This window comes from Protopterus annectens, chromosome 1.part2 (genome assembly GCF_019279795.1).
Source record: "Protopterus annectens isolate FY-2018-M chromosome 1.part2, PAN1.0, whole genome shotgun sequence".
Classification (NCBI taxonomy): Eukaryota; Metazoa; Chordata; order Ceratodontiformes; family Protopteridae; genus Protopterus; species Protopterus annectens.
The window spans coordinates 999,024,817-999,043,971 of NC_056727.1; the positions used below are offsets into that span (position 1 = coordinate 999,024,817).

The window sequence follows — 19,155 nt, forward strand, 5'->3', positions numbered from 1 at the left end:
ACCCCCCTCTGCCGCCAGGGCGGCGTCTTCCATTTCTGCTCCCTCCTCTGCCTCTGGAGGGGGAATCACCCTGTGCACCTGGGAAAGAACCCTGGGGTTTACGAAACCACACCTTTCCACCTAGTTGCCCTTTGGGGTACGGTCTGGATAGGGTGGAAAAACGGACTCAGACAGCAGACAGGAGTCTTTCCCTCCTGCTCACACCGGGTTAGGGTCTCCTTTACTTTGGGGCCAAAAAGAGTGGCAGGGGGCGTTAGTAAAGGAAGACTTGAAGGCTTCCGCAAAGGAGCACAGCCGCATCCAGGATTGTCTACGAAGAGCAATCGCTGAAGCTGCAGCCCTACTTGACCCTTCGGCCGCATACGAGATGAGCCTCATGGACGAGTTCACAATAGACGTAAGGGTATTGAGCTGTGCTGTAACCTTATCCGAGACAGCAGCATCTGTATTACCCTGGAGAGTATCTCCCAACTCCTTGACTAGATCCCTCTGTAATCGTGTGAAGTGTGTCAAGTAGTTCAGCGATCGCATGGAAAAAGTCGCTGAACTGAAAATGCGCTTCCCATATCTGTCCATGGCCCTTGAGTCTCTGTTAGGGGGATCGACAGATGAGGAAGATTCAGACATCTCCTTTTTAGTGGCTGCGGCCACCACCATATCGTCCACTGGAACTCCCTTAGTAAGGTATGACTTGTCCTGAGGGACAGTTATATATTTGCTGGGTTTCCTGGGAACTGGCTTCACTGTGTCAGGTGCCTCCCACGCCCTTCGAGCAATTAATTCCATTAACTCGAAGGGCGGAGTGACCCAGGAGGAGGAAGGGTGAGCACCAAATGCCTTCAGCAGAACCGACTCATCCTCAGAAGGGGGTAGGGCCTGCCAATCACCTCTCTGCTTCAGGATCATCAGGATGTCAGCAAAGGAGACATCCTCTGAGGGTGATTTTGGGGACCCTTCTGACTCATCTAAGTCAGTATCCGATGTTAAAGATTCTTGTGGAGAATCTAAGTGCCTCCTCTTACACAACTTTTTCCTCGGAACGTCATCGGGAGGGGCATCCGATGAGGCCTCCGAGGAAGAAGGGGCTCCCTCTGGGAGTGGCTGAGACACTGGTGCTCTACGCTTATGTGCAGTCGTGGGTGCAGAAGTAGACAACGGACCTTTATGGGAGGGAGAAGTTGCTTCTGCTGACGTGGTTGTCTGAGAAGACAATACCTTCCTCATGAGGTTGAAGGCCCCCGGACCCCGAGCCGAGGAATCCCCTGGTTCCGAAGAACGCGGAAGAATCTCTGACGCGGAGGCCAAGGGTATCGACCCCGAGGACGGAGCCGAAGTGATCCGTGCAGAGGCAACGAGGGGGAGAGTCGGCACCGAAACATCGGTTCGACTCTCTGTCCCGGAGCCAAGGATAGATAGTCGGCTCTGCGAGTCCGCTAACGGTTCCGACGGAGTCGAGGTCAACGGTGCCGGCAGAGGAAGGGACGGTTCCGGCACCAAGGGCTCCACTATCAGTAGATCAACATCTCCCGGCTCCGAAAGCTGGGTAGGCCTCGGAGGAGGATCAGATGGAGATAAGGGAAGGCCTTCGAGTCTCGACACCAATTGGGAGGAGACTGAAATGAGCTTGGACAGGGCCGTGTTCTCCATTAACTTCTGCACTACACGATCTACGTCAGTGTCGGAGAGGGGCCTGGAAGACCGGGTTGAAGGAACCGAGGACGGTGCCGACCTCAATAAAGCAGGAGGTGGAAGCTCCGTCACCGGTTCCAAGACTCGAGGCTCGGTGACAGTAAGAAGTTCGACACTCGGCCCCGAAGCCTGTGGAACCGGTGAACGAACCTTAAACGAAGAACTCGGAGCCGATGACCTGGGCTCCGATGTCTTCGACTCCTTCGAGGACTTAGAAGCCTGGTCTGACTTGTCAAGCGCCTCTTGAAAGGCAGGCTTCAAAAGACCTCTATCCATAAGCTTCCTGCGTCTATCTGTCATGACCCTTCCACTAAAAGAATGACAAATAGAACAGTCTTCTTGTAGATGGAGAGGGCCAAGACAGTAGACACAGGAGCTATGGTTGTCAGTGACAGACATCTTTTGCCCACACTGACACCTCTTAAATCCCAACTTGGCTTTTTCAGACATATTTGTAAGAAAAACCCCTGTACAATATCCAATAACACTGTCAAAAAGGTTAGAAGTAAGTACACAGACACAGCAATAAAAATTCTAATTACCAATCCTAGTCCAGTAAGAAGGTGGGGTAGGCCCTAAGGAACTAAACTTTATATATACACAACTAAATTATATATAAGAAAGTAGCCAAAGGATGACTAGACCCACACACACACACAGTAATTTCAAAATCCTAAAAGGATCAAAAGATTTTTTTAGAAGAAAAAAGGTAATAATTTAGCTTATCTTCCCAAGTTGGTCTGAGCTCTTCAAAAACGATGCGATCGGTTGCAGCGGCAAACTAGATTTGAGGTAGAGGCAGAGGGAATTGTGGGAGGTAGGTTGGTCTCGAGCTTCTCCTAGATGCAAAGCTTTGCTAAGTGGCCAACTCGGAGCCGAGGATCGGCTCCGACACCCATGTGTAAGAACAAACGGCGAGATTGAACACTCTCACATCAGCTCAATTACAGAAAATATCCAGCTACGAGTAGATACAGTCAATTGTAAAATTAGAAAAATGTCCACAAACTTTTAGAATTACAGACAAAGGGTAATCAAAAATACAATACTTAGCCAAAGTTAGCAGATGAATGCTCAATCTTGTTTAGCGGCAAATGAGATCCAAGAATAGTTCTAGTACATGCTGGGATAGGGATTTAGCCACGAGCTGGCAGAAGGCCTCAAGCTTGAAAATAAGGCAGAGACAGATCAAAGGATCAGATCTGAACCCAACCTAGTAAGAATGAAGGCGAGATAGGACAACATCACATCTATAATTCAAAGTGTAAAGGGATGATTATGAAACAGAGGTAAGGATTAAGAAATAAGGATAGACTGGGACTTCAGATGTAGATCCACAACAACAGCATCCATACAGAATATTATATTCATAAAAAACAGTAGAAAGTATTCTAAGAACTATGCCAACACAGGAACAGAGAAAGGATTCAGCCAATTGGGAGGACTGCAATTAGGGGGTACACAGAACAGGCAAGAGGGGGGCTGGAATTTACTGGAGAAAACTGGCAAAGGAACCAAGGTATCGAGAGGAAATAATTGGAGAGGGAAAGGTGATAGAATGGGAGGAGTGGGAAGAGGCCAAAAATGCATTTGTACAGCAGGCTAGAGACTGCTTTCCCTGTCGAGGATTGATATCAGAGTATAGGCAAAGAGAAAGGAATGGGTGATCCTAAGTGAAAGACCAGCACTGGTAAAATTTTTAGTTGAATCTACAACAGAAGCTGCTACTGTTCAAAAAAGGATAATTAGTAGGGCAAGTCTTTTAAAAAAAAATGTATTCTTAAAAACTAAACTAATGAACCACATACAGAGTAATCACAATGAATTGCCTCAGCTATGAAGGATTAGTCGATGCAAACACACTTAATTGAATTTTATGACTTGGTAAGCATGGACAATGCCAGCTTTTCTGGAGCCATCATATATTGGCATCTAGCCTAAGTTTTGGAATACCATCACAGAGAAGAAGAATTTGACCTTTATTAAAACTTAATATTAATACATACTTCATAAAATAGATTAATAAATGGCTAAGAGACGCAGCAGAGTCCCTCAGTTTTTGGGACATTTAAAACAATTCTACAGGGTCTCACATTCCACAGGGATGATTTACTAACAGAGTTATTCAACAGTATTTTCATAATTTCCTGAAGTCTTACATTCACATATATTTAACGTATGTAGATGACTACAAAATAGGCACAATTATTACCTCCAATGATAACTTGCAATTAAATGGATATTTTCATATCATCACTAACTGGCCAACTGACAATAATGACATTTAACATTCCTAAATGTAAATTTATGATCTTTGGGAAATGTGTTGTTAAACCAATAATTATATTACATACCCAAACACTTAAGTAAAATCTGTTAAGAATTCAAAATTTTAGTTTAGGATAACTTTCATAAAAGAAACACACCATAAATATCAGAACTACAGGAACGAGGAAGATAGGCCTACTGTTTAAAACTGTGGTTATTAGGGAATCAAGTCATCTATCTCCATTACTCCAAATATTTATAAGACTATTACTGGAATATAACTCTGTTCTTCTGTAGTTACAATTGCACCCAGGTAAAACTTCCGAAATCTGTGCTGCAAAAGTTCACTAAAATTCATTCCCTTTATTTCACACAATACATATGACAAGTTAAAATACCCTACTTTATACAGCATACATTAACAAATGATTACACGGCTGACACACAAGAGTATAAAACTGTAATGAGTTTTAAACACTGATGAAGGTCCAGTTGTACTCAAAAGGGAAAGGTATTAAGAGACAGGTCCATCCAAGTGAGCTATTTTAAGAGAGAAACATGTATAAACTGATATTTATTTTTGTCTACCAAGAATATAGAAAACTTTAGTACAAAGTTACATATTTGGATACATGAAGAAAAAATGTAAAGGAGTCAGTGGTTCCTCAATGACAGTAAAGTCTGAGCAGTGAATATGTGAAATTGCGTCCATTACAGCAGCATGTACATAGGAAAGCTGTGCACTACATTGCAAAAGCCTGCTAACCTGCTGCAGAACTGGGGAGGGGGCAGTACCCCTAAGCAGATTACTTCCATAGACTATGTAGGGCACCCATTCACTTGCAGGTGCAGCAGGTCTACAGGGCTTACTATGGGCTCTCCCCAAAGAGGCAATGACTGGAAAATTCACAGACTGAGAGACAATGGGGTCACTGTAAGGCCTCCATAAGTAGGGCATGCACATCCTGAGCAAAACTGCAGGCAAAATGTACTGGGATCAAGTGTGACAGTAGCGCAGGGCATAAATGAGTAGAGTAAGACAAACTGTTGCACCACTGTGGTACAAGACATGAATGCTGCAGGTTGCCATAACAGGTATGTGCAACAGGAACAGTAAATGGTTATATGCAAATAAGGCATCAGTCATTGCTAAGGACATGTCAAACACAGTAAGGCCTTGCTGAGTTTAATTCTGGTGTCTACCAAAAAAAAGACATTACTAGAAAATAGAAATCAAAATCTAAACCAACCATACTAGAAATAGTGAATATTGTAATAGAGATAAAAGAACTGTAAGTGGGATCTTTAAAAAGGGTAAGAGCAAATTACACAGAAAAAAATGGAATTGTGGAAACAGTACATGCAGAATAGTGTTTGAGGAATGAGGTTTAAGAGTTAAGGGAATGCAAGAACTAAATGAGATATGTAATGCTAGAATGATACGAATATACAGAAGATTATATGTGATGCATGTTTGCAACTGAAAATGTCAATATGGGTTCTTTTCATTTATACAAATTTATGATTGACTGTCTCATAAGCGATAAAGATATTTCTTGCTTAAACAAGTATCTAAGCTGTCTGCAGACATCCACTGTATGCAATACTCAGTCGTTTTTTAGGTTCTGGTAAAACAGATGAATAGTTTGACCGAATGTAAACTCCAAAACCAGTTTAGACATTAAGAAAGGATTGGTTTTCAAAAATACCCTAGCTTAATGAGAAATGAGTTAAGGTTGATTGACTACAAAAGTCTGCAGTTCAGATACTCTTCTTGTAGAGGTCAGAGCAACAAGTAACACTTTTCCAAGTTAAGATCCTCAAATCATCCTGCTGAGATGGTTCAAATGCAAAATGTTTATGTTCTTCCAAAATAAAATTAAGATCCTGTGGAGGAAAAACCTATTTTTAAAGGTGGACAGATATGTAAAATCCATTTCAGAAACTGCTCGGCTTTAAACTGGGGGGAAAATCTATAGACAGCCAAACACAAATAGACAAAAGATAAATCTTGGCAGAAGAGTAAGTCCAGAGGATAACAACTCACAAAAATTCTTTGTCTTTTTAGGAACAGAGGCAAACAGATCAATTTGAGGAGTTCCGCCACAGTTGGATCAATTCCTGAAAGACCCCCAAGGTTTAGTTTCCATTCATGAGGGCCTGTCCTTGTCCTGCTCAGCTCATCTACAAAAGTGTTTTGCTTTGACAGAATGTAAGAAACCTGAAGGGTAAGACTGTACAAAGTTTTATGCCAAAGCTACAATGCTAGCCTGCACAGAGGAAAGGCTCTGTTAATTCCCTGCCAGTGATGACTTGGACAGGCCAAGATGACCAAAGATTTTTTAGAAACATGAGAGAATTACTGCAAACATCTGACATTTGGGTGTTTTGGTCTGTCCCTTTTGTCCCACATACCCTGAACTTTCACCTCCATGGATATAATTCCCAAACAAATTCAAATACCTGTTGGTACAGATTAAGAACTAGAAAGGAGAGGGGCAGACCAAGGTTGAGAGGTGTCATCCCCTCTCACACCACTGTAATTCCCTTTTTGAAAATCCCAGAACAGGAATCGTAATCTAGGGGGTGCTTATGCTGGAACAACAGTTTTTTTTAAGGAGCCCTTGTATTTTCCTCATGTGAAGTCTGGTCATCAGATGCAATGAAACCTAGAATCCTGAGAAATTACCTGGCTGAATTCATGGATCAACAGGAAAAGATCAGGAACTGATCTATGTATAGGTCTACTTTACCCAAAATAAAAGCCCTCTGTGGATGCATTGAAGAAACATCACAGAGACACTACCCTATAAAAGTAAGATAGGAGACAGGATTTCTGAATGTTTACCTGGAATCCCTGATTGTGTAGGAGATCCCCTATCCAAGCAACATATTCCCTGACATTTTGATAGGTACTCTGTAAATATAGGACAATGTTCTGAAAATGGACAAGTGTGTATTCCTTCCAACCTGCAATGCACTATTACAGGTGTCAGAAACACCACCAGGAAAATTGTTAAATAAAATCCTTTTTCAGTTTGATCTGGGAGCGCTGGTTCTATGATATCTAGGAGACAGCACAGGCTGGATTGTCTGTAGCAAACAAGGGAAGTCTGTTTTGGAGGGTGTGAAGGAATCCCCAGAGAGAGCAGAATAGACCAACTCCCATCTGTGTCCTTGCTGGATGACTCAAAACATTTTTCTAGACTACATGATGCCAGATAACCCATCTTTTTTACCCTTAGTTCTGGAAAGCTCTCCCAACCCTTCCTTTAGAGCGTTCTTGCCATTGCTTTTTGACAATTTACTTAATTTAAGATAATTTGTTTCCTGTAATAAGACCTTTGGTCACTGTCTAGATGTTGGCTACGTATGCAACAGTTTGCAGACCGACTGTCCAGTATTTACTTATGGACAGGCATAACGTCTACTGAAATCTCCTACAATCCACATCTATATCAAGGAAAGTTGTCAATTTTATTCATTTTTAAGAGGGGAGGCGTTAGCATAACAGTTAAGGTTTTCACCCGACATATACAGGATACTATGTTTTGTTTTGACCTTTGGTTACTAGCAAGGCTTGAAATAGTCTGCAAACTGATAGCCAAGTATTCATCTACAATCCTGTGGTATCTTCTATGAAAGTATGTTACAAACTACGAAAGCTGCCGCCAATGCATGCTGTTCGGCAATCACCACTTTTAGTCATACTCTAACCCGAACACAAAAAGTGTTCGGAATACATTTGCACCGTCGTGCACATAATTTATACATTTCTGAATTGCTCTACCATGTTCAATGTACTCATTTGCAAAACCCACATGCCTCATTTGAATTGAATTCCACATTTGACTGAAGTCATTTGCATATTGCAGCTATGGCATCTGTACCACTGAATCAACCATACCTTGTGCTGCACCACTATCTGCACCAGTTTGCATTGCACATTGCACTACACATCTACAAATCCCAGCCTTCACATCTAAAGACTACACACAATAACAACGAACTGGCTAACTTGATGAAGAAATGTATAATGGAACTGGGGAAAAAGAAACCAAATTTCCAAAGAAAGTTCTAGGTGCAAAACAGTCCTAATGCCTGCAAAATATATCAATTACCAGAGAAGGACCACTACTTAGAGAAGATATTACACACACCACAAATGGATATTTCACCACTTAAAGTCCTGTTTTGAATAGGCAATGCAAGCAGTAACATCTGAATACATCATGATATTCTTCTTTCGGCTTTTCCCGGTTAGGGGTCGCCACAGCGAAACTCCAGTCTGTTAATGATTGGCAGCAGATTTTTACAGTGCCGAGGTGCCAGCCCGACGCCCAACCTTCAACGAAGGCAGGCCCATTCACGCATGTCTTTCGAATGCCACTCGACCGCGGGGAGAACATGCAGATTCCACACAGAAGTCGCTCCAGCCGAGAATCAAATGGGAGAACCTCTTGCTGTGAGGCGACAATGCTACCACTGCACCACCACGGCTTATCTGAATACATCATGTACTATTCAAATATACCCCTTTATTAGTATGCTTATGTACAGACTGACCAAATCCAATAAAAATCCCTAAAAGCCATAACATTCTGTCTCTTACTTCAACAAATTCATGGCACTTCCCTGGCAAGTAGGACGAGGTCTGCGTCTGAAGAAATCATGAATAGATTTTGGCTCTGGCAGATGGTACGGGAGAGAGAGTGATGATTCTGCAAAGAAAACAAACAACTACTTCACTAATTTCCTTTAGCATGAATAGTAAAATACTTCATTTACCAAAAAAGTAAACAGAAAACAAAACTTTAGTCATAACTCGTCTTGTTAACTTGTACAATCATTCATCACAGCCAACTTTCACATAGCTGTGCTATATTTTACAAAGGCAAGCATGCTTCAACTTCAATGTATTTCTTCAATTAAACTAAATTCTAAATGGAAATATCTGAAGGCATAATCAAAGCTTGGTTTCTATTGTTTTATAAATCAAGCAAAATACATTGCTTGCATTTCAGTGCTACAAAAGATAACCATTTCACTAACTTATTTGAGCATGAATATTTAAAACTTTCCTGGGGTCAGAATACATGCAACTTGAAGGTGTGGGCTTCTAAACCAAGACAAAGAATTTAGTTTTGTTGTCTAGAAGGATGAAGCTCTGACTGTGACCCAGATGACTAAGATGCTAGATAAACCAGGCAGCGGAAATGCAACTAAGAGGCCAATACTGCCTTGCCCATCTAGGGGTAAGAAGTGGCCCAATCCATAAGAAGACATCTATTTCCATGTAACACATGGACCAGGGATTCGTGCTTGGCTGCCAAGAACTGCACAATGTGGCAATAGTCAACACTTATGCCTGGAAATACCCATGCTCCCGACTGATGGCCATAACACTATGAACTCTCTCTCAGCCCTACAGTATGGAGAGCAAATGGCTCACACACTATAGTCACAGGGGTAGCTGATCAGCAGGTGCAAGAACATATTAAAAAAAAAAATGTTAATAATGCCAGACTGACAAAATCATTTACATACTGAATAATAAACAGAAAAGTACAGTTGTGTACCTACCATAAATGTAGATGTTTGAGTGTATTCACTGTTGCAATCATTACACTTGGGTTATCCTACTGGCAGGCTACACGCAGTTGGCTTGAATTCAGAAGTCCTGGTCCGGCGTCAGTTGCTGTCACCTCTTCCCTGACGTCAGTGCGCCAGGGGTATACAAGATGCAGCCGATGCCATTTTCTTCAGTTTTTCTTGCCCCAAATGTCAGGTGCCCCCAAAAGGGTAGGCTAAAAATAATGCTTATAACAAAGCATGCACTAACATAAAAATTACCTTCATCTACAAGCAAATACACCACATAGGTTGTATAGAATAGAGAAGTACAGAAGTCCCAGCAAAGAAAGGGGGATGGTGGGTAACCTGGACTGCAACAGTGAATACACTAACATCTACATTTATGGTAGGTACACAACTGTACTATGTTCGTGTTTCACTGTTGCAGTCATTACACTTGGGTTGAATCCCAAAGCTGAGGTTGGATGGCTAGGTCTAAATAGAATAAGGAGTGGCTATGAGGCCCTGCAGAACTGCAGTGGCAAAGCCTGCTCTGGATTTAGAGTAAAGAGGTAAGTGGTAGTGCTTTGAAAATGTGTGCACTGAAGTCCAAGTTGCAGCCTCCAAAATATCCTTGGTTGGTACTCCTCTGAGGAAGGCTGCTGAAGTGGCTGCTGCTCTGGTTGAGTGTGGCCTAATGCCTTTAGGCACTGTTTTGCCGTGCTGTGAATAGCAGAAATGAATGCAGTGACCTATCCATTTTGAAATAGTCTGCTTTGAGATGGCATAGATCCTGCAGCATATGCCACTAGAAGTTGCTCAGTCTTTTTGAAAGCTTTAGTTTTGTCCAAGTAGAAGCGTAGCTGTCGGTGCATGTCCAAAGAATGCAGAAGTTTCTCCCCTTTATTCTGTGGGTTTGGATAAAAAATGGGCAAATGAATGGTTTGATTAAGAGACACACTGGACACTACCTTAGGCATAAATGTTGGGTTCGTCCTTAGAGAAACCCTGTCCAGATGGAAAATAATAAAACTTTCCACAGCCATTAATACCTGCAACTCTGAGACTATTCTTGCTGAAGTAATTGCTACGAGCAGAGCTGTTTTCCGTAAGAATTTTATCTCGGCTGTGTTGGCTGGCTCAAAAGGAGGCAGTGTGAGTTTTTCCAAAACAAAATTAAGATTCCATGTAGGTATCGGTGCTCTCCTAGGAGGCCTTATGTTTTTGACCCCTCTGAGGTACTGCCTTAGCAGTGGGTGTGAAAAAATAGGCTGTTCCGTATTGTAATGAGCTGAAATGGCAGAGGCATGGATCTTAATTGATGAGAAGGATAGGCCTTTGTCCAGCATCACAGTTAGGTATTGTAAAATCTGAGGAATACTTGGAACAAGCGTGTCATCCTTGCGCCTGGTTCCAAGCACAGAATCTTTTCCATTCTTCTGCATAAGATTTTCTGGTGCTGGGCCACCTGGCTTCCAAAATAACATCCATAACCGCTTTAGAAAGAGGTGTGCTTTGAGTGTTTATATTATCTGCCATGCAGCCAGATTTAAGGTTCTGAGTTGGCTGTGCAGGATCTGATTGTTTTGTTGGGTCAGTTGTTGGGTCAGTAGATGAGGAATTTGAGGTAAGGTCCAGGCTGGGCCTTGAAACAAACTTTAGGATTGTATACCAGTGCTGGCGTGGCCAGTCTGGAGCAATCAGTATCATTTTTGGCTTCTCTTGTCTGACCTTTAGGAGTACCTTGGGGAGGAGAGGTAGAGAAGGAAAGGCCTATACTGTAAGGGTTTTACAGCTAAATGACAGAGCATCCACCCAACATGCTTGTCTGTGATAAGTCCTTGTGCAAAATCTCTGTAGTTGGCAGTTGTGTGGGGAGGCAAATAGATCTACGTCTGGGCATTCCCATTACCTTGTTATGTTGAAGACTTGTGGATCTGGTTTCCACTCGTGAGGGTCCATGAGGTTTCTGCTTAGTTCGTCTGCCAGAGTATTTGTCTTTCCTGGCAGGAATTGTGCTTGCAGATGCACTTGATAAGTCAATGCTGAGCTCCACAAAGTCATGGCTTGTCTGCAGAAGGGGTAGGAATGTGTGCCCCCTTGCTTGTTTATGTACCACATGACTGTAGTATTGTCCGTCTTTATCAACAGTTGTCCTGGATGAAGTAGGTCCTTGAAGGCTGTCCGGGCATTCTCTACAGCTAGCATTTCTTTTTGATTGATATGAAGATGCATTTGGCTTGCGGGCCACGTGCCCTGAATACATTTTCCTGCCATGTGGGGCCCCAGGCATAATCCGATGCATTTGTTAGTGTCAGCCTGGCTGTGGGTAAAGTGAATGGCTGTCCCTTGTTGTGGTGACAGGCCAGTGCCCACCATCGAAACTCCTGTTGCAGGCAGGGAATGAGGGTAATCAATGTTTCCAGGCTGTGGCAATGTTGAGTCCAAACACTTTCTAGGTACCATTGTAGCTTCCTCATATGCAGTCTTGCATATGGAATTAGCAGAATGCAGGATGCCATGAAGCCCAAAGCCTGCAGAATTTTTCTTGCAGGTAACTGGGTCTTTGTTGCCATCTTTTCGAAGTAAGAAGTCAGTTGCCTTTGTTTGTCTGGCGTGAGATAAGCCATCTGGGCAGTTGTATTTAAGCTTGCACCCAGGAATATTATCTCGAGAGGGTATTAGTTTTGATTTCTTTTTGTTTACTGTGTACCCTAGGCAAATTAGTAATCTTTTTACAAAGGCCAGATGCTTCAGTAGAATGTCTTTGCTCTCTGCTTGAATAAGGCAGTCGTCTAAGTAAGGATATATCTGAATTCCTCTGTCTGTAAAATGCAATTACTGGTGTCAGGCATTTTGTGAAGACCCTGGGCGCAGTAGATAAGCCAAACGGCAGTGCAGGGAATTGGTAGTGCATTGAGCCAGCTATGAAGCTGAGGTATCTTCTGCATGTCTGTCTGACTGGGACATGCAGGTATGCCTCTTTGAGGTCCAAAGTTACTAGCCAAGCCTTCTTGCCCAGCTTGGGCAGAAGCTGCTGTACTGTCAACATTTTGAATTTTGGAACGTCCAGAAAGGTGTTTAGAATAGACAGGTCCAGTATTGGTCTCCAAGCTTTGTCCTTTCTGGGTACCAAGAAAGGTCTTGAGTAAAATCCTTGTCCCTGCTCTTGCTGTGGTACTGGCTGAATAGCCCTCATGTCCAAGAGAGATGAGATTTGCTTTTGTGCCTCCGCCCATTGATTGTGTGGCAGTTCTGGCATAACTTTTGTCTCTGGAAGAGTGTGAAAGTGGAACCGGTAGCCCTGAGAAACTATATTCAAGACCCATTTGTCCTGGGTGATCATGTGCCAATTTTGTGAAAAAAAGTGCTAGCTTCCCCCCAAGGGTGCTGCCAAAAGATAAGTGCTCGGCCTTGGCAATGGAAAGTCATTGGGACTGTTTCCTATATGGTTGTGACTTGTCTTCTCCACTTTTGGAGGTAGGAGCAGCCTATTGTTTAGGCCTGTATGAGCCTTGGGGCTGAGATCTGCCTCTAGGGCGTCTGTATCTGCCTCTTTGTGGCCTGTCCGACACAGGAAAGGACCAATTCTTAGGACAGTTCCTGCTAAATCTAGGTAGTTGAACCTGTAAAAAATCCTTTACTGTCTGCATAGATTTCGCTTTATCCTCCATTTTCTTTAACACCTCTTCTGCCTTAACACCAAACAAAGTATCATACTGTAATGGAGCATCCAATAATTTTGCTTTAACATGATCAGGCAGATTCTGTTCCTTTAACCAAGCATGCCTTCGAGTGACGGAGCCTGTAACAGCGGCCCTGCAAGAGGCTTCCAGTGAATCAAAACCACATTGCAAAGTATGCTTTCCTACTTGTTCAGCTGTATGCAATAAATCCTGCATTTCCTTGTTTTCAGCAGATTCAGAATTTGTCAACATTTTCTGTTTTAACAGTGACATTAGGTATTGCTGATATTTAAGCATATGAAACTGACAATTTAAAGCCCTTACAGCCAAGGTAGCAGAAGTGTAAACTTTTTTTCCCCCCATCTGTCCAGTGCTCTAGAATCCCTATCAGAGGGAACAGGTTTTTTTTGCTGTGGAAGCCTTGACCCCTTTGGGACCCTGAGATATAGTTTCTGGGTCAGCAGCAGGGTTTTTATATAGAAATTTATGTGAATCTGGAACCCTGTAGTACCTGTCTGGCTTAACGGGTGCAGGGGGTAGAGAGTCAGGAGACAGGCCGGACTCTGAAAATACATCATCTACAATGTCTAGTACAGGTGGAATAGCTAGAGGTCTGTACTGAGGAAGTAAAAGAAAATCTCTGAGCCTTTTCTTAGATTCTGAGTAATCTTGGCTCTCCCAGTGAAAATGCTCCCTCATGGTATGCAGGGTTTCCCCAAAAGAGTAGTCCTCAGGAGGAGAGGCTGAAGGGATAGATTCTTCAGCATCACAATCCTCATAAGGAGGAAGAGAGTATCCCTGTTCTGAAGAGGAATCAGAAGAAATTGAAACCTGATCAGAAGAAGCATATTAAGTGTCTTGCCTAGGCCTCTTATCAGGACGGGGATGGGAACCCCTGATCAAAGTAATTAGGTCTTCGGCCATTTTGAGCATCTGTTTCGTAGGCATGGAAGTCTGTCCAGGAGAATGCTGTACTTGTTTCTTTGTCTTTAAAGCTGTTTTGGTCTTTGTCTTGGATGCTGAAATTGGCTTTATGTATAACTGTGTTGGTCTGAAAACACCCTCAGAAGCCGATGCCTGCTCAGCGGCTCCGGACCCATCTGAGGGAATAGTTTCCGAAAGCCCAATACCTTGAGTATCCAGAGGCCTAGTTGTCTCCACATGGGAGTCGGAAGCGGCCTGTGGCTCTGAGGTAGCGGGTGTCAGGGGCTGCGAAAGTGCCTCACTGAGGACCGGCGACTGGCCTAGCGGAGCCTTCGTCGTCGGTTTTGAACCTCGGATGCCTGTCCTTTTTTTCCTTGCGCTTTTTATGAACTCTGGTCGTCGGCTGTTCCGACGGCATTATATAATTAAACCTTCGGCCAAAGTAATGAAATGCAAAATCTTACCAGCGCTTAATAGTGTGTTGGTTAAATCTAGCACAAAACCGACAACTAGCAATGTTGTGGTCAGGGCCTAGGCAAGGAATACAGTACGAATGAAAATCCTTATGAGGTATTAGCTTCCAATAAGAAATACAATTGTTAACTTTTTCTGACATCGGTCTGGAGCAAGAAAAAAAAGTTTCCCCAATGGGGTACTTAGCTTTATTAAAGACTTCGGATCTGAAATTCGATTTCGAAAATCTAAGGAGTCAGCCAACCGGCACTTGCGAACTGCTTTTGCTTCGGGCACCGCGCGGCAAGAAAGACTGTAGAAAATGGCGGCTGCATTTTATATACCCCTGGCGCACTGACGTCAGGGAAGAGGCGACAGCAGCAGACGCTGGACCAGGACTTTGGAATTCAGGCCAACTGCAGTTAGCCTACCAGCAGGATAACCCAAGTGTAATGACTGCAACAGTGAAACACGATGAACATCCATCAAATGAGACTTATTTGTAGACCGGGGCAAGGAAGAGTCAATGAATAAGTGACTTATGTGAAGCCTTTCCTTCCATGGCATCTGCCGAAAAAAAGGCAGTCATCGGTCATACTACTCTAATCTGCAAATAAAATAAAATTACATTTCCACTATAACCCTAAATACGAGAGAATTCTGTCATCCAATTGGTCAAGGACAATATAATCCAATAGTGTTTCATGACATGTATTTTGTAAACATAAAGGAAACCACAATTCCTTTAAGCTAATGCACAGGTACAAAGACAGAAGCACACTTTCACCAACAGAGACCCAGGATCAACTAGCACATCAGATGCCAGATCATCAACCAAGGAGGAGAAAGGCATAGCTGTGCAGAAAGGTACCAGAAATGAAAAGTTTTAGGGTGTGTTCACCCTTGGGACTTTTGCCTCAGAAAGCCAAATGTCTGGACCATCTCTAACAGCTTAGTACACTTCCACCTATAGACTGTCAAGTCCTTCCACTTGAGTATCATGAAGTCGTGGTATACAAAAGGCACATCCACCCACTCCACCTCTTCCTTCCTGCCCTGGTAAGGGGTATTCCAAACTAGAGCACTGGCTGTCCTAGTGAGAGATCCCCCAAGAAAACAGCTCAAATCGAAGTCGACAAAGCTGTCTCTCCAGGTTTTGTATCAACCTGCAGAAGGAGGGTACCTGGCGTCAATGCTTAGTGTTACATCTACCCATCCCAATACAGGGATACCGACAGGAAAGTAATTAGGGAGAAAAAGAAGGGAAATGATACTGCAACAGTAAAGATAGTCAAACATTTATAATTATGGCAGATCCCTACACAACAGTAATATGTTCATCATGCAGGCAGTTCTGGCTCTAGTGGAGTATACCCTAATATGACCTGCAACATTTTTTTTTTCTACAGAAAAAGTAATGAAAGCAAGTATAGTATGCTAGCCATTTAGAAAGTTTGGGTACACACAGGCTTCCCTCCATTACAAAAGAAACCACCAGCTATTGTCTTTTTTTTTCTTTCCAAGTAAAATTTCAGTTGCTTATGCACATCCGAGTGCAATATCTTTCCCTTCATTCTGGGGTACAATGAAGAACACAGGGTTTACTATCAGAAGTTCTAAATCGAACTCCGTCGACTGCACTTTTGTCGAACACAGAAATTCGAAAACTAATGTCAACAACCAAAAGCCAATCTAGGAATGGGTTTTAACATGGGTCGCGATAGGGGAGAGGTTTGTAGTTTGGCAATGACAGTGAACACCTATCTAGACCCATGTTAAAACCGTTCCTAGGTTGGCTTTTGGTTGTCGACATTACTGTTTTCGAATTTCCGTGTTCGACAAAAGTGCAGTCGACTGAGTTCGATTCGAACGTCTGATAGTAAACCGAACACAGAGGTGGGTAGCCTGATTCAAGGCTACTTCTGTTGTCACCTTCAGTGTGAATGAAGAACTGGTGTAGCATGCAACCCTACAATTATGGAACATTATGCAGGGCTCTTTTGTACATAACAGTCTGCAATTAAAGGTCACTGCTACCAAAGGGTAGCTTAAGGTCAGATATTTTACAGGTAAGGAACCAGGTAATTCAAAGGGGTCAAAAGTTTCTCTACAAGACATCTGCCATCCCATAATAGAGTAGTTGAGATACGCTACCAATACTCCACCAAATTACAGAAAGAGGCAATTCTGAGCACACTGTGGGTGCCAAGAGAACTCCTGGCTAGCATCAAATACTAATTTCATGAACTCTAATCACACCCTCACTTAAGAATGGGATATACTTTCCAGTCATGGTATTAGAAACCCAAAAGAATGAGAAATTAAACAAGGAATAATGTGGCAAGACTGTTGGATTGGGGATTGTACAAAGACTACAATACAAAAGTGGCAGAGAAGCACTGGCAACATAAACCACAAAGCATTACACAGAAAGACGTTTATCACATGATCACCCATTACCAATAGTTCAAAACTACATACAATAGCCCATGAAAAAAAAAAAAAAAAAAAAAAAGATAAAAGTAACATTAATCATAGAAACTGCTACACCCATTTACTGCAGTTTCCTAAATACAAAGATGCAGAAAGTCATAAAACATCAGGATCTGCAAGCAGAAACAAGAGCCACGTGGAAGATAATTACCAAGACAGTTCTAATAGTAGTAGAAGCAACAGGTTACAGTCATACTTAGATATGCTTCCAATACATGTAACCCTGTATGAATTACAGGAGGATGGAATTATTGGCATACTGTTGGTGCTGAGACGAGCACACTTGGCTGACAAAGACCAAAAAATACAAACTTCATGTCCTCTAATCAAACCCTGACTTAAGAAAGGGGTCCATTCCAGTCACAGTTATAAACCAAAAATACCTGGAAAAATTAAACTAAGCATAATCACTTACTTGGAGGGATGTTAAGTGCAAACCCCCATCAGAAAGGATTTTAAAGGCAACAGGGAATCGGCAGTGCGGGGGGGGGGGGGTAAACACAAGATAGGCAGACTGACATAGCAGAGAAGTACTGCAACTAAGGTAAAGAATAAACTTGATTTGAAAAGGTCTGACAGGTTACTTGAGTATCATGGACATAGTCTCTTGAAACCTCACGCCTCCTTTATTATCACCTGGAAATTTTTTTCTCCATTTCACAAAGTATGATTTTTCTTGTACCTGGCCTCCTAGCCTCCCCTCTCAACAGCAAGCAGATCCTCTAAAAACATGTATCAAATGGGAACAAGCTTTAGCCGTCAGCCTCTGTGCCCTCAGAATGGGATGTGTAAGCAACCTCTGTTCTATGTTAAGCTTAGACATATTGAAATAGCAGTACCAGTTCTATCCTTACCAGACTCGACAGAAAGAGGAACAAATGCTGCCTAAGTAAATTGGGGGCTATGAATAGCATTTCAGACCAGTCCACCTTTATTTTATATACAACACTGGGGATTAAATGTAGATGAGGAAAAGGGTAGAGAGACCGACAGAAGCCATCTGATGCCCAGGATACTGCTGTTAAAGTTCTGGTTCAGAATTTCTTGAGCTGCCCGTTATTTACAGAAGCAAATGGTTACATTCCTGGCAATCCAAACCTGGGAATCAGCTCCACAAACATGTTTCCATCCTGCACTGAATTGTTAAGATCATCCTCTGCCCTATATATCACGTCAGCACACAAACTTTCCTGTGATAGGTTTTGAGGCCTTGAGTGCCGCTCTACCTCCTGGGCCAGATCCCAAGTATGGACAGGCTACCTGTACAGATGACCAAGAGTAGACTTCTCCATTCATTTATGTACCATATCACGGTTACTGTCTGTAAGGAAATGTGAAGTCCATGCATGCCAAACAGGCTTGAAAGCCTCAGTGATCAGGATGACTGCCATGTTTTGACTGGATGTGTTTTCTCCTTTGAATTTTATCCAAAAGAACCATGGATCTTCCACTCTAAGTGTGCTCCCATACTATGTCTGAAGGTCTGTGATGAACTGTTGGGTGTGTGGGCCTAGTTTGAAAGGTACTCCTCCCATCAACTGAGCCAAAACAGCCCATTCTTGATTCAGGGCAGCAGGGGGCATTTTGGAGACTAAACATGGTAATACCATATGCTGCTCAGGTCCCAGTGCACTTTCCTCATGTGCAGCCCTGTTAAGTGTACCACAAGAATGGTGAAAACCATGTAACCCAGCACTCTCAAGAACCATCTTGCAGTAATCTTGTAATTTTAAGATGATCTGAAAGAGTCGGTCAGAAAGAAAACCTTCACTGAGGAAGGCCCAGTGTTGTGTCCCCAACAGTGTCCCTATGAAGACCAGGTGGGCATTAGATGTGACTTTCCCAGATTTACAAATAGACTAGGATTTGAAAACCTTATGATGGAAATTAGAGGGCGTTCTGAATCTTTTCTAAAGCACCTGCCTGAATGAATAAATTGCACAGATACAGATACATGTGAATGCTCTTGGTTCTGCAATAGGCTGTTACTGCAACCAGACACTATGAACATGGTGGGTGCAGCAGATTGGGCAAGGAGGTAAACTGGAAGTGGTAATCTCCTACTTCA

General features: G+C 42.8%; 1 protein-coding gene across 1 annotated transcript in view; it reads right to left on the minus strand.

The window, feature by feature from the left end:
- Positions 1-19,155, minus strand: part of CLSPN (claspin) — a 699,079-nt gene that overhangs the window by 625,275 nt on the left and 54,649 nt on the right. Inside the window, exon 5 of the mRNA XM_044059962.1 lies at positions 8,570-8,678. Within this exon, the coding sequence (XP_043915897.1) occupies positions 8,570-8,678 (109 nt within the window). The remainder of the gene's footprint in view (positions 1-8,569; positions 8,679-19,155) is intronic.